General features: G+C 43.6%; 1 protein-coding gene across 4 annotated transcripts in view; it reads right to left on the bottom strand.

Moving 5' to 3' along the window:
• The window catches only part of Mbp (myelin basic protein), a 102,321-nt gene that overhangs the window by 67,930 nt on the left and 18,891 nt on the right, over window positions 1–15,500 (bottom strand). For all 4 annotated transcript variants that reach the window (XM_010605566.2, XM_033757551.1, XM_010605567.2 and 1 more), the window contains one exon: window positions 5,234–5,318. In XM_010605566.2, coding sequence (XP_010603868.1) covers window positions 5,234–5,318 — 85 coding nt within the window. The remainder of the gene's footprint in view (window positions 1–5,233; window positions 5,319–15,500) is intronic.

The following is a 15,500-nucleotide window of genomic DNA, read 5'->3' as shown; positions in this document are numbered from 1 at the left end:
GAGCCAATGCTCAAAATCCTCTGTCCCCCCAAAGATTCTCCTATGCCTTTCCTGGTATCAGCTACTCACCACAGTGGGACAGGATGGGCCACAATAGCCAGAACACCAAATGCTGAGACCCAGTGGGGACCTGGGTCTCTGTGCCACCAGACACCTCTCAAAGTCCTGGTTCAGGCAAGGACTTCAGTTACTTCCACTTCTGTCTGTGGTCATACTATTTCAACTTTCTCTGGGGAGATTGTGCTGTTTATCACAATAAATAGTGATAGGAAATGAATTGCTGCATTTTCTACAAAATGCCTTGAGGTCACTGACTGTTATGTGACTCATTATGTCTGGCAAAAACCTAATCAGGAACTAAATCTTAGAATCTATGAAGCTCAGCTTTACATCCTTTGCGATGTGTGCAAACTGTAATCACAGTGGATGTTCCCGGTATTAATACTGAGAGGGTGGGAGGACAGAGGTGTCCTCTCCATACACACATGTGATCCCTACTCACATATGAGGAAGCCAAGACAGGAAGACAAGAGAATGGCCAGCAATCACCCAGAGGGCAGGTGGTGGAGCTGTACTACTTCCCAAGTAAAATGAGGCCTCCCTTTTTGTACACAGCCAGCCAGCAGCTCACAGTTCCTCCGCAGCAGTTGACATACTCCTGGTGTTTCTGTGCTTGATCTAGGCTTCACAATCTCACCAATGCTTTAGTGTTTCCAGTGTCTTCACATTGGAAACTCACTTGAACTGACATGCAGGGAGATATATGCATATCCTGAAATGCTTTGAGGAAGAACACTTTCTTTGCTACAAGGTAAACATACATATTCTATCTTCATGGTCTGAGAATGAGCTAGTGAGGGTCCTCCAATGACTTTTATAGGGATTCTTTTTTCTTTGTACTTTGGAGTAAATGCCTTAGCCATGGGAAGCACTAGGGACAGCAGGAGGAGGCAATACTTCCTGACTAAGCCACTTGTCCAGCTGAAGTGGCTTACGTGCAACTGGAGGAGCACCCAGCCTTTCAGCTGTGGCTTTTGCAACTTCTGACCTATCTGGAAGGAATAAGCATTCCCACAGAGTGGTGGTGCCCTCTGTTGGTGGCTCCTCTGCACTGTGAGTGTACATTATAGAGAACTGAGCCTCCTCCTCACACTTCTATAGGTGAAGGGCCTTTGATGTAGCCTCATGATTACTCCAGAAGGATCCAGGTAGGAGATTGCTGCTTTCCTTCCTGCAGGGTCTTCAGATGACAAGGACAGCGTGTGCAATGCAGCACACATGTGGCCTGCTGCAAATGACCTGGCTCCTCAAAGCTTGGACAACATGTGGTTCCCCAGGTTGCTGGGCATGTCTCCTCCCTCCCTTGTAACCAAGCAAACAGTCCTCAGGAGTGACTACAGCACCGCTAGAGGAAAAGTACAGAGCTTCACACTGTGCTCCACAGAATCATTGGCTTAGACCTAATGCAATCCTTCAGTGGGATTTTTACCAGGAAATATGAGGTCTGTAAGACTTGTCTGTGTGCCCCTAAGTAAATGATTTTCTCTGGCTTCACAAGGTCATGGAGGAAGTCTGTTGGATTTTGACTGTCCCCTTGTAGCTTTGAGCATTCAGGTGTGAGCTACAATTTAGCATAGGTGTGCTAAGTCTGTGCCTAGCTGTAGACTTCTCTTTGACTCCCTAATCCAGACCTCAGTGAGGGACTTTTCCCAGTGAAACACTGGAGTTTTCTGACATTCACGGAGATTTGGGGTGTGTGTGTTCTGCAATAATTTGTTAGTTATGGGATAATGCCTTTTTCCCACCCTTGGCCTATTGTTCTGCTGCTAGGATGAAGTGGTTACCAAGATCTTAAAGATGACCAGGACATGGCTGCTGCTGATTCATGCAGTCACAGAATGTCAAGAAGGCACATTCTGTGAACTGATTAGGAGCTTACTATCAAGATAAGGAAGGCCCATCGGTGAAGTGGGAGGGACTAATATACCATACACTGAATGTTATAGTTTAAAAAGAATTCTGGTCTATATCTTCTTCTTTTTTTTCCTCATTGAGTTTATTGGTACATTTTAGGTATACAGTACAGTTACATTATTGGGATCTTCTACCTTTACATGACAGGTCTTGGTTCTCAATCTCATCTATATCTTCTAAGAATATATTGTCAAGACTCACAGCCAAGCTCAGTGGCGTTTTGTTTTCCCTGCCATCTTGCACCCTTAGACTGGTGTTTCCAATGGCTACAGGGAAGGACTAGGAAGAGGAGAGTATCAGGTTCAAGGGCACAAGCCCAGCAGATCACCAGCCTCCCAGGTCCACATTACTTGGCAGTGTTGGACAGGTCTGAGGCTCTGAGGGCTCCCTGAGCCCAGCTCAGGGAGCTGAGGACATGGGTGGGCTGTGCTCTCCTCACATGTCCCTGGCACTGCAGCTCATGCAGAAGCAGGTGGCAACTGTGCACACCATGAAGGTGACTCAGGCCACTCACAAGCTACAGAACATCGCTCGTTCCACAGACATATGCAGCTCTCCACTGTCCCAGGCCCCAACAGCATCCAGTAAGTAACAGCAGTGGCTAGCTTGCGTTGTTACTCTCCCTGGAAACAAACATATCCAAGCTTGCATACAGACAGGAGCATCTTCAACCCTAGATGGCAACGCTTCAAGTTGAGTCTTTAATTGGAAAGGTTAAGGGGAACCGCCTGTGAAAGAGCTTCTGGAATTATAAATCTCCAGCATGCAAGGAAGAGGTCCAGAGGGTTTCTAAAATTTGAGACATGGTCTCACTATGTGTTCAGGTTGGCCTTAAACTCACGATGTAGCCCAGGCTGACCTCGAACCTGTGGTGATGCTGCCGCCTTAGCCTCCCGAGTGCTGGAATTACAGCCATGCACCACTGAGCCCAGATTTCCAGAGGACTTTTATGCTGCCAGTATATGGTACATGTGTTATACATTTGCATATATATATATATATATGTGTGTGTGTATATACATATATATATATATATTGTGTGTGTGAGTGTGTGTATGATTGTAACAAAATGGTCATCCTGATTACAAATAATCCTAAGAGAAACTAATAAAGATGATGTTTGCTTAAAAAATAAAACCTAAAAATAGACTTCAAGTCTCTCTGTATATATGTGTGTACAGGAGTTTGAATATCTGAGTAAACTGACCACCAAAGGAGACTCTATTATTCTATAGCTTAAGTGGTGGACTGACACTGTTTTTTTGAGTTTATTGGTACTTTTTAAGTGTATAGTACAGTTACATTCATCATTGGGATCTTGTACCTTGGACTGACTCTTAACACTGTAAAGAGTTCCGTTTCAACACATAAGATCGTTGCCCCTCCACGGATCCTCAATCACTTGCTCTGGCTCTCCGGCACCATACAACTATCTTCTACCCCTTCCTCTGCCACTGTGAGAAATAGACTTTTTCTTTTCTGTCAAAGCACAAGACCAGGGAGGGGAATGGGAGTAAGGGGAGGAGGAGGAGGAGGAATGGAATAAAATAAAATTTATTAAACAAGTTTTAAAAAGAAAAAAATTACAAGGCCAAAGCAACTCCATTTTGGATTTAAATGACCTGGCCAGCTATTCACCTCCTACCCATTCTGTTAATATCCTGTGCTCCAAGAAATGGTGACCATGTACTTTTTTTTTTTTTTTTAACCAGAATGCAACCATTTTCCAGAATAAGAACCAAGGACTTTCCATTCCAAACTGCTCATCCCCTCTCTCTGACTTATAAGCAAAACCCCCTTCTTCATGCCACTTGAGTTAGTCAACCATGACAGACTGAATTCAGCCAATGAATTTAAAGGATAGCTGCTTCTCCTGTGTTAAGGATAAAAGGGGCAACCCTCATTTGTCCTGCACACCTGCTATCTCATGCTTGCTCCCTTCTGCAGAAGAAAAAAAAAAGCCTTGTCAAGATTTCTTGGTGTTTTTTGCACAAACAAATTGATCTAGGGGCTTATTTCCAAAACCACTGAGGAAGGAAAACCCCTGTTCATAAAGCCAGTGGACTATGTGCAGGAAAGTCTTAAGAAAATTCTTACAAAAATGGACATAAAGCACTGAAAAATCAGAGTACTGCTCCTGTTTACACTTGCCTGTGTTACAGCCATTAAATGAATCCCCACTTATTTCAGTCTCTGAGCTTTTGGATCATACTTTTTCATAGCAGAAGACATTGAAAAGTGAACAGCAATGCATTTGTCATTATATGTGTTTGTGTAAAAAGGACAGAACTACAGAAAAGAAGGGACTTGGAAGAAAAGCAAGTTAATCAGGAACAACATAAACAAAGAAAGAAACAAAAAAAAAAAACATTGGGGTAGATCATCTCACCAGTGAGTGAGGTGTAAAGAAAGACTTTTGTATAAATAACAACAGGCCAGGCTGGGAAATACAGCCTGGAGAATGTGGGCCTTGAGTGTCTGAATCCTACAGGCCTGGTTATCCAGGATAGACAGACAGTCCCTTTAGTACCCAGAAACTCTCCTCCTTTCCTTGGGTAGACAGTGGCCTCAGGATCTGAGCACATGTGATACCACCCTCTGGTTCTCTTCACTTTGGGAACGACTGGAGAAAAGAAGAGTGATCTGTTGTGGTCCTGCGTGCCCTGTGATTAGGTTCAGTGTCACGGTGGAAAAGTGGATTCAATTGCTTTGATATAAAAATCAGATAAGAACACGCTCATTCATTTTTGGTGGAAGCAGGACAAAGAGGACTACAGATATATAAGGTAATGTATATTCCTGAAGGAATAGGGAAATGTTGTAAAGACCACAGTGACTTCCCTGCTTCTCTGATTCACTGTCTGCAGTTAGGGTCCAGAGGATCAAGGCTTTGGCACTTTTGCCTCCTCATCAGTTATTTTTATGGCACTGTTAGGTTTTTTTCTGCCCTCTCATAAATGGATCAATACAGAATGAGAGAAAGACCAAACAGGAAGGAGAAACTGGGAAGCTTTGGGGATTTACATCACAAGAGGGCAAGCAACACAAAATAAAAGCAGAAACAAAATGAGGGCATTCTCAGGTGGCTAGGGGACTTCCAGAAGGTGAGGAAGGAGATTTGTCCCCCACCTTTATAGTTTAATAAGGAGAACCAACCCACGGATCTCCCACTCAGCTGAAAGACTAAACGCTTCCCCCGAGAATGTGTGTGCACTGAACTGTGGTGTGAAAACATGTTTTCTGGTTCCATGTTACATACCGAACACATCATTTTCTTCTGAGGCTGTCTGTGGAAGTCCGCCAAGGTTCCTCTTCATTTCAGATCTTCTGCTAGTTTCACCATTCTAGGAAAAAAAACAGCAAAACCCCTTCTTCAGATACAGTGTTAGCAACCCAGTCCCTGTTATGCATTTTTCCCCCTTACACTTTTTTAAAAAATCAGATGATCATTCTCATATCTGTGTTCAAGTAGGAAACGGAGTTTTAGTTCATGGGTAGATTCTACGCCGGGGATTCTAAATTCCGGCTTATTTTCTCTGCCACAGCCCTTAAACATTCTCACCATCCATTTGAACATTTTCAAAAAAGGAAAAATTGGCTCGGATAAAATAAATTAGCTGAGCATTAACCGATCAGTCTAAAATACGCCATGTGTTTAACCTTTGGATGATAGATAACACCTGGGGCAGAACTGACAACAGATATAACTTTCTTGAATTCCATCTTTGGCCAACTGGAAGCCGGCCAGGACTGACTGGGGACAGAAAATAGCACAGTACATCCAGGGGTGCCTGAGTTCCTACGAGTTGGGGGAACAGCCTGCTGCTGAGGTCACACACTGGCTGTGTGTCCCATGTGCCTTTGGGAATGTGTCCTCTTGAAACAGCTGTTTTTTGGCTTTCCTCTGGGCTTTCCATCTGCTGGTGTCTGAGACCTGGATGGCCACATGAATCTGAGTTTTATTTTGGGGTTTAACATGCATAGTTTAATGAGGAGTCCAGAGAGCAGAAATAGTGCCATATCTGTATATTTGTGGAATCAGTTTTACTTGATTATTGAATTATCTCAAATCTAGAACAGTCTGGCAGGGGTGCAGCAACCACATCCAGTTCCCCCTCAAACTTCTGGGCTGAACATTCTCCCTTCTGAGGCTTTAGCCTTTTCAGTTCCTTCTGGGTTCCTTTCATCGGGTCTGTGCACAACCAGCAATGGCATCCTTTCCCTCCTTTCTCTTTCCATAGATGGCCTCTCACTCTAGATGCTGCTCCGCTTCCTGCCTTTTCCAAGGAAGGAGAAATCCTGGGGGTGACTTCATGTCAGCATGGAGCTGTCTCCTTGACCCATGTCTGCATGGGCTCCAGTGTTCCAGGCACTTTGAAGACCCAACCAGGTTCCCCTGATGACTATTCAGCCTGTTTGCATATGGGTTTTCTTTTTTTTTCTTTTCATTGAGTTTATTGGTACTTCTTAGGTACACAGTACAGTTACATTCATCTTTGGGATCTTGTACCTTTTACACGACGGATCTTGGTTCTTATTTTTTTCCCCATGGTATTTCAGTTATAACCAGTGATGCATTAATTCCTGTTAACTCCTCATAATGCCCAGGTATTGACAACCTCTAGGAGTTGAGTAAGTTAAAGAGGAACCTTTTCAAGACGCACCTGAGAACCTCCAGACTGCTGTGTGGTTGTCTCCAGCTGCAGAGCGGCCGCTTCTCTACAGCATGGCTCCCTCAGCTCTTGATTGGGCCTCTGCAATTACTTTATACCACTGATTTCCAACCTCTCATTTCTAAATGTCTTTAGCCCAGACTTCAAAATGTGTGCATGTCCTCAGCTTTACATTCTTCCTTCTAGAGAGGGGGCAGTCAAAGGTGTTGAGACAATAAGCTCTACAGCCTTCCCAGAGTGCACATTTTGGCTTGTTGTTTAGTGGCTGTGGACTTTGGTCATGCCATTTAGTCTCTCTGCCTCAGTCTGCCTGTGTATATAAGGAAGGAAATGCTGACACTGCCTGGCATGGTTGTGGTAAGGATGAATAAAATTAATATTTTCAAGGCACTTAGAAGATGCCTGGCACACAGAAGCTACTGCTTGGAAATGGAAATTGTGAGGGGAAACTCTAAAAGGACTACTGGGTTCTGGCAGCTGGCTGCTGCTCCCCAGCTTAGCTCCAGAGTTCTCTTCTGGTGGGTGTGTTCTGTCTGAGCAGCTCCCCCATCTCTGGGGCTTTCTTTCTGGGCTTTAGGTCATCTCGGTGAGCTGCTCCCTGTGGGGCCAGAGAGTAGCAGATGGCTGTTAAGTCCAGGAACAATCACCAAGGCCCTGGGGAGAGGCTCCAGTGAGGCTGTCCACCCTCTCCACCTGTCCACCCAGTCCCAGAGACAATGGGGCTGCACCCAGAGAAATGAAGGCAGAGGCTTTGGGCTGGTGTTTCTGGTTGGTGTTTTGGAGGCTGGGTTGCGTTGTGTCTGTGGGAAGTGAAAGTAAATCACCTGAAGCCAGTAAATTTACTGACTTTGGAACTCTCCCACCCCATCCCATCTCACACACAAGGCCTTCTGTAGTTTGAGTCAAGTGTGACATTTCCAGTTCAAACTGCCTTGACTAACTCATGAACCCAAAGTGTGATTCAGACTTGTAGCACACAGCACCACAGGGCACACAGCGAAGGGGCTCAGGGCACAGCACTCTGGCTGTGCCATTCTACTGCACACAGGGCGGTTCATTCATACAGGTACAGGCCTGGGGTCCATGAGTGGCAGCAGAGAGGGCTCCCTGGCTCTTGGAGGCTCTGTAAGAAGTGTAACAACACACACTCTGTAGCTTCAAGGGTACAATGTATGTGAAGAACCCCCACATCAACCATCTCACAAAAACTAACTTCCTATGTGTGTGTTTATCCTACAATTCCACCTCAAGGTAGATAATGCTGGCACGCTATTGCTCATTTAGCTGCTGATGAATATAGAAAAACAAGTTTACTCACATAAAACCCCAAGTATACAACATGTTGTCTGCTGAACTGAGCAAGGAATCTTTCTTTTATTAGACAAAATTCATGTATTCCCAGGGTGACTGGAATCTAGCTGGGTAACCTTTCCAGCATTTCCCCTGCCATTTTGCTTGAGTAGACTGTGCACTCCCCAAATTCCTTCAAATTTCACCGTTATCCACACCGAGCTTCTTCACTCCCTCAAGGGCTGACCTGTGTCCTTATGAGATATGTCCACATTCTAACCTCTGCTATCTGGGACTGTGACCTTATTTGGAAGCAGAGACTCTACAGATGGAATCCAGTGAACAGGGGGTCATACTGGATTAGGGTAGGCTGTATTCCAGTGGTAGGTGCCCTTAGACAAAGAGGAATTTTGGACAGGGCTACACAGGACAGAGATACAGAGGAATGGGAACAATGCAGCTATAAGCCAGGACACACTATGGACTGCTGGAGCCACTAGAAGCTGGAGAGAGGCCAGGCAGGTTTCCCTCTGGCCCTCTAGGGGGAACCAGCTCTTCAAGAGGAGGCACTTCTGTTCTTCAAGTCACTGGTGTTTGGTGATTTGTTGCAGGAGCCACTGGAAACTCCCTCTTCCCTTAGACAGCAGCTCAGGCATTATCGAGTGTGGACATTATCAAGTACAGTGAAAAATGGTAGAGGAAAACGTGACTTCTGGTACTAAGGAATTTCTAGTTGCTTAGTCTATCCCAAAGTAGGAATCTGTGTCATTCTCTCTGGGAGTAAAACAAAAAAAATTTCCCTGGGCCCTGACCTCTAAACCTCAAGTAGCAGTTTCCCATGGGGTCAGCACAGGCCCCACCCCAGGCCTGGGGTAGTGCTGGGAAGGCAGGAGGCATGAGAATTAACACAGTTTTCTTCTGCTGCCTCCTAGAAAGTGTGACGCACTTAGGTCTTTGTCAGAAGCCAGTGGAGGAGTGCAGCAAATGAGTTAACCAAAAGAACTGATGCTCAGTACAAGAGGGAGCACCTGTGGAGGCAGAGTCCTGGTTGGCTCTGGAGGACCTGCCCTATCCTGCAGCGTTCTGCTCTTTAGTGCTGAGTGTCCAAGCACCCCCTGGAGACACATCCACCACAGATACACCACCTGCCATTTGAAGGGATCTTCTGCTTGTTTTAGCTTTTTTGTTTGTTTGCTCGTATTTTGAGACAGGGTCTCACTATGTAGTTGAGACTGACCTGGAACTCACTGTGTGGCCCAGGCTGGTCTCGAACTCAAAGTGATCCTCCTGCCTCAGCCACCTGAGTGCTGGGATTACAGGTGTGCGCCACCACACCCGGCTGTTTTGGCTTTTTATACACATGCACGCACTCGTACAAAGCCATATTCACACACAATGTAGCCACGCACAATCACATACAAACTGTAGGTGGAAATGTGCTTATCATTACCCTGCAATTTTAGAAGATTGATGGCCAGGAGGTGGTAATTTTGGAGGAATGGCCCTGGCTATGAGTTCCTATGTACTATAGAAAATTCTGAGTTTTCTTTTTTTTGGTACCAGAGATTGAACTCGGGACCTTGCGCTTGCAAGGCAGGCAGGGAACCACTGAGCTAAATCCCTGGCCCGAAAATTCTGAAAGTTAACAAAAAAGGCTCTAGGAGAGCACATCACCTTTTAGTCAATTGTGGAAAAGTTACAAAGTTTATTACCAAAGTTCTGAATCATATTGGAAAATACTTATCAGGAGAAGAAAGGTGTTGACATATGTCACATAGTGTCATTGTTCCTGCAAAGCTGGTTGTATATTAGGCTCTCAGCTAGAGTGACTATATCATGTTTAGGCTGCCTTAAAAGCATTAAGTCATAAACATTCACTTGAAGACCCTGAAAGCTAAAGAAAGAACTAAAGATAAAAGCCTTAATTTACCTGTAACCAGTTTATTACATGAAGTTTAGACTGTCCCAATGGTCTACGCCAGTGGTGGCGAACCTATGACACACAGAACTCTCTCTGCTGGCACATGGGCCAAGTTGCCTCAGCAGCTGAGCATCAGATGTTCAGATTTAATTGCAGTGTTGGCACTCTGTAATAAATAAGTGGGTTTTTCATAGCAGTTTGGGCAGGCCATTAAAAGGTTCACCATCACTGGTGTAAGGTAGTATCACTTTGCATAAAAAATTGTTGAAAAAGAATGTGAAGAAGGAAGTAAATATACGGAAACACTATGTGATAGGGCTCTGCAGATCCATGACGAAGCAGGTGGGCTCCTCTCTTGGCTGTGTAGAAGCATTACTGTCTCTGATCACTCCTGCTCTTCTCTGGGAGGTTCTGACAGGCAGCCTCTCACCCAGCACTAGGATTCTGCCTGGCCTATGTGGTGCTATGGCCTTGGCTGGTGAGGGGCTCTGGGATGGGGCGACTAGCCCTCTACCACATTAAATTTCTGTGTCACTGCTCTCCAATTAGCTCTCTAAGGCTGAATCAGCTCCACATACCAAAAAAAAAAAAAAAAAAAGGACGCTAGCAAAACACTGACAGTGTACAGGGCCAAAGCAAAGGCTATGAAGGGAAAGAATCTCCAGAATCACACAGTCTGACTAATCTCACAGGTAATTTTTGGGAAGGTGCAGAGTGGCACAAAGCTAAAAAGCAGAAGCACGGCCACAGACTGCTCTATCTAGAAGTTTCTCACTTTTTGCGCTGCTGATCTTCGGGGCAGGACAACAATCTGTCGTGGGCCAGAACCTAACCTGGGTGCAGGAGGAGAATCAGCAACTGTCTTGGCCTCTAACTGCCAAATGCTAGTGGTCCCTACAGCTATGACAACCAGAAATGTCCCCCACTATTGGCAAGTGTCTCTTAGAGGAAAAATCACACCTGGCTAAGAGCCACTGGCCTACAGAGAGGAGAGAGAGAGAGAGACAGGGAGAGAGAGAGGGGGAGAGGGAGAAGCAGAGAGGGAAAGAGAGGGGGAGCAAGCAGAGTGGGGAGAAGGGAGGGAGAGAACAAGAACAAAAACAAAATACGGTAACAAATTTTTCTTATAAAAGCACTTAAATCATGGAAATTCTAGTTTTAGATGAATTTGAGAGCAGGGACAACGTGGCAAAGATGTGAGGGTGACTGAAGGTGAGAAGCTACTTTAGTTATTAAAACAAGGGCTGCCTCGACAAGCCTCTTAGACAGGACACCAAAACCACGGGCAACAGAAAGGGTCATGGAAACTGAGGCAGCAGGGTCACAAGTTCAGTGTGGACAACGTCAGACCCTGTCTCAAAGTTAAAAAAGAAATAAAAGGCTGAAATCAAACTGTGCACAAAGGCCCTAGGTTCAATTTCCAGTACCAGTAAAATCAATCAATCAATCAATCAATCAAGTCATGGATATATTAGCTTCATTAAACTCTTCCTACAAATGATGGTATCAAGAAAGTGAGAGACAACCCAGAAAACAGGAGAAAATATTTGCAAATCATATCTCTGACAAGGGTCAAGTATCCAGAGCAAATAAAGAACCAGAACTCAACAACGGTTATGGTTCGGGTCTCATGCAGTCATAGGTGAGGCTTTTTCTGAGGTGGCTTCATTTAGAGGGTGTGACTGATTCATGGTGCAATGCCAAGCTCAAGGGCTCTAGGATTGAGGGTGTGAGTGCTATCTTCTCTACAAAAGATACAAGAGATAGAAAGAGTTGTGGCTGCCCCTGTTGTAACCATATGGGCGCCATGAGGATCTCTCCTCTGTGACACTCCTCTGCCATGTGCCATTCTGCCTTGGAGCCAGTCGATTATGGACTGAAACCTCTACAAACTCTGAGCTAAATAAACCTTTCCCTTTTAACTAGGGTGTTGGATAGTTTGTCTCAGCAACATGAAAAAAAGTAACTAAGACGACAGCAAAAGACAGAAACCAAATGTTAAACGATGGGTCACGCATTTGAATAGACATTTCCTAAAAACAAAACAAAAAACAAACGGCCAATATGCATGAGGAAAGATGTTCAGCATCATCCTTATTGAGGAAACGTGAATCAAAACTGCAAGCCAGGTGTCGTGGCACACGCCTGTAATCCCAGCAATTTGGAGGCTGAGACAGGAGGACTGCTGAGAGTTTGAGACCAGCCTGGGCTACATAGTGAGTCCCAGGGCAGTCTGAACTGCACAGTGAGACCCTGTCTCAAAAAAATAAAACAAACAGAAAAACAAACTGTAATGCCGTACTGATTCACAAACACTAGGATGGCAACAACCAAAAGGATAGGAAGCAGCAGGTGAGAGGGGAGCAGGGGCATGTGGTGAAACTGGAACACTTGGACACTGCTAAGTAGAAACAGAGAATTGTGCTGTGGCTGTGGAAGAAAGTCCTGGCAGTTCCTCCCAAAGTTAAACACGGAGCCACTATGTTCTACTCCTACACCAGTAATTCTTTTTTTTTTTTTCAGCTTTAATTGAGTTTATTGGTACATTTTAGGGATACAGTACAGTTACATTCATTGTTGGGATCTTGTACCTCTACATGACAAGCCTTGGTTCTCATTTTTTCCTCTTGTCCCTGCCCTCCCTTCACCCCCTTCTCCCCTCCCCATCTACAAACACTTTATTTCCTGCTTTTCATTATCACACTTTTTTCTTTTCCCTTATTACCCTTCCCCCTACCCATCCCACGTTCCCTACACCTTTAGCCCCTTTTATCCCATTTCACAATGTCAGTAATCTTATTAGGATCTTATGTATTATTGCTGTTTATTCACACCAGAGAAACTATTCAGTATTTACACATGTGTGACTTATTTATTTCACTTAGGGGTATATCTTCAATATGTACCCATTTTCCTATGAATGAATCTATTTTCTTGTTCATTATGGCTGAGTAATATTCCATTTTATAGAAAAATCACATCTTCTTTATCCAGTTTCCAAATGATGGGCAAATGGGCTGTTTCCAAGTTTTAGCTATTACAAACTGTGCTGCTATAAACATGGGTGAGCATACATCATTGTGATATGATTCTTTTAGTTCCTTTGGAAAGATACCCAGCAGAGGGATGGCTGCGTCAAATGGAACCTCCAGTCCAAGCTCTTTGAGGTATCTCCATATAGATTTCCACAGTGGTTGCACCAGTCTGCACTCCCACCAACAATGGAGAAGGGTTCCTTTCTCCCCACAACCCCGTCAACATTTGTTGTTCTGTGATTTCTTGATAGCAGCCATTCTCTGTGGGGTGAGGTGGAATCTCAGTGTTGTTTTCATCTGCATCTCTTGAATGACCAGTGATGTGGAGCATTTTTTCATACATTTACTTGCTGCTTTTATTTCTTTGAGAAATGTCTGTTCATTTCAGAAGCCCATTTTTGAATCGGGTCTTTATATTTGGGGGGGGGCTGGTTGTTTTGAGTTCTTTATATATTCTAGATAATAGTCTTTTGTCTGAGGAGCAGCTGGTAAAAAGTTTTTCCCACATTGTAGGTTGTCTCTTAGTTCTGCTGATGGTTTCTTTTGCAGTACAGAAGCTTTTTAATAAGATGAGATCCCAGTTGTTGATTCTTTCTGCTAGTTCCCGTGCTACTGAGGATTTGTTCATAAAGTCTTTTCCTATGCTAATGTCTTCGAGAGTTCTGCCTAACTTACCTTCCAGCAAGTTTAGTGTTTCTGTTTTAATATTTAGATCTTTAATCCACTTGGATTTTAATTTAGTGCATGGTGAAATATAAGGGTCCAGTTTTAATCTTTTGCAGGTTGAAATCCAGTTTTTCCAACACCATTTATTAAAGAGACTATCTTTCCTCCATTGAGGATGGTCAGCTCCTTTGTCAAAGATGAGGTAGCTGAGTACATCTGGATTTGTTTTTGTGTCTTCCAATCTGTTTCACTGATCCTCAGGCCTGTTTCTTTGCCAGTACCATGCTGTTTTTATCACAACGTCTTTGCAGTATAGTTTCAAATTGGGAATTGTTATACCCGCTGCCAAGTGTCTGTTGCCTAGGATGGCTTTTGCTCTTCTAGGTCTCTTATGGTTCCAAATGAATTTTTGGATTCTTTTTTCTAGTTCTGCGAAATACAGTGTTGGAATTTTAATTGGCATTGCATTGAATCTGTATAGCAGTTTTGGTAGTACGGTCATTTTCACTATGTTGATTCTTCCTACCCAGGAGCAAGGGATGTCTTTCCATTTTTTTTTTATATCCTCTTCAATTTCTTTTTTCAGAGTGCTATAGTTTTCAGTGTAGAGATCTTTTGCTTCTTTTGTTAGATTGATTGCTAGATACTTCATTTTTTAGATGCTATTGTGAAGGGAATTGTTTCCCTAATTTCTCTCTCAGTGAGTCTGTTATTTGTGTACAAGAAGGCTATTGATTTTTGGGTGTTCACCTTGTATCCAGCTACTCTACTGAATCTGTCAATTAAGTCTAGAAGTCTTTTGGTGGAATTTTTTGGGTCTTCAATGTAGAGTATCATATCATCAGCAAATAATGACAGTTTAACTTCTTCCTGTCCTATCTTTATTGCTTTAATTTATTTCTCTTGTCTAGTTGCTGTGGCTGTTTCCAGAACTATATTGAAGAGGAGTGGTGATAGTAGGCATCCTTGTCTTGTTCCTGATTTTAATGTGAAGGTTTTCAGTTTTTGGCCATTTAATATGATATTGGCTGTTGGTTTTTCATAGATAGCCTTTATTAAGTTGAGATATAGACCATCTGTTCCAATTCTTTGCAGGGTTTTTATCATGAATGGGCTACACCAGTAATTCTGTTTCTAGGTCTATATCCATGAGAAAAGAAAGTGTGTTCCCACAAATATTTGTATATGGTAGCATTATTCATAATAACCAAAAGGTGAAAATAATTCAAATGTCCATCAGCTGATGAACAGTTATTAAAATACAGGATTTTCCTACAGTGGAATATTATTCAGCAATAAAAAGAAAGGAGCCATGGACTGATGTGACAACATGAATGGACCTTGAAAACATCCTGCTCCATGAAAAAAGCTCCACACAAAAGGCAGCAGAGAGGACTCTATTCGTATGTAATGCTGGTAACAGGGACATTTAGGGCAGAAAGGAGTGAGTAGTGGCTGCTGAGGCCAAGGTGGGGAAGGGGCCAGCTACTGGATGTAGCTGTCATTTGCAGGACAGTTAAATGGGACTTGTGGCAGCTGCATATATCTACAAATACATTACACACACTGCATAGTGTATTTTATTATTTTATTTCATTTTTCATGGTGCTAGGGGTTGTGACCTTTGCATTGAGCTATATCCCCAGCCCTGCTTTTTCTTATTATTTGAGAAAGGGCCTGGTTAAATCGCTAAATGACCCAGGCTGTGTTCAAATTGTAATCCTCCTACCTCAGCCTCCCAGACTGCTAGGATTACAGGTATGCCTGATTGTACATTTTAAAAGGGTAGACTGTATGGTATTTGAATCATATCTCAGTAAAGCTGCATTAGAAAAACACATATGGAACTGGGGATGTAGCTCAGTGGTAGAGTGTTTGCCTAGCACAAAGCTGCAGGCTTGGAAGCAGCTCCTAAAGTGCTTTTTCTCCTAGAAACACTTC

This window comes from Fukomys damarensis, unplaced genomic scaffold (genome assembly GCF_012274545.1).
Source record: "Fukomys damarensis isolate Sample0158 unplaced genomic scaffold, DMR_v1.0_HiC HiC_scaffold_30, whole genome shotgun sequence".
In the NCBI taxonomy this organism is placed as follows: Eukaryota; Metazoa; Chordata; class Mammalia; order Rodentia; family Bathyergidae; genus Fukomys; species Fukomys damarensis.
This window is presented reverse-complemented; position numbering and strand designations above follow the sequence as displayed.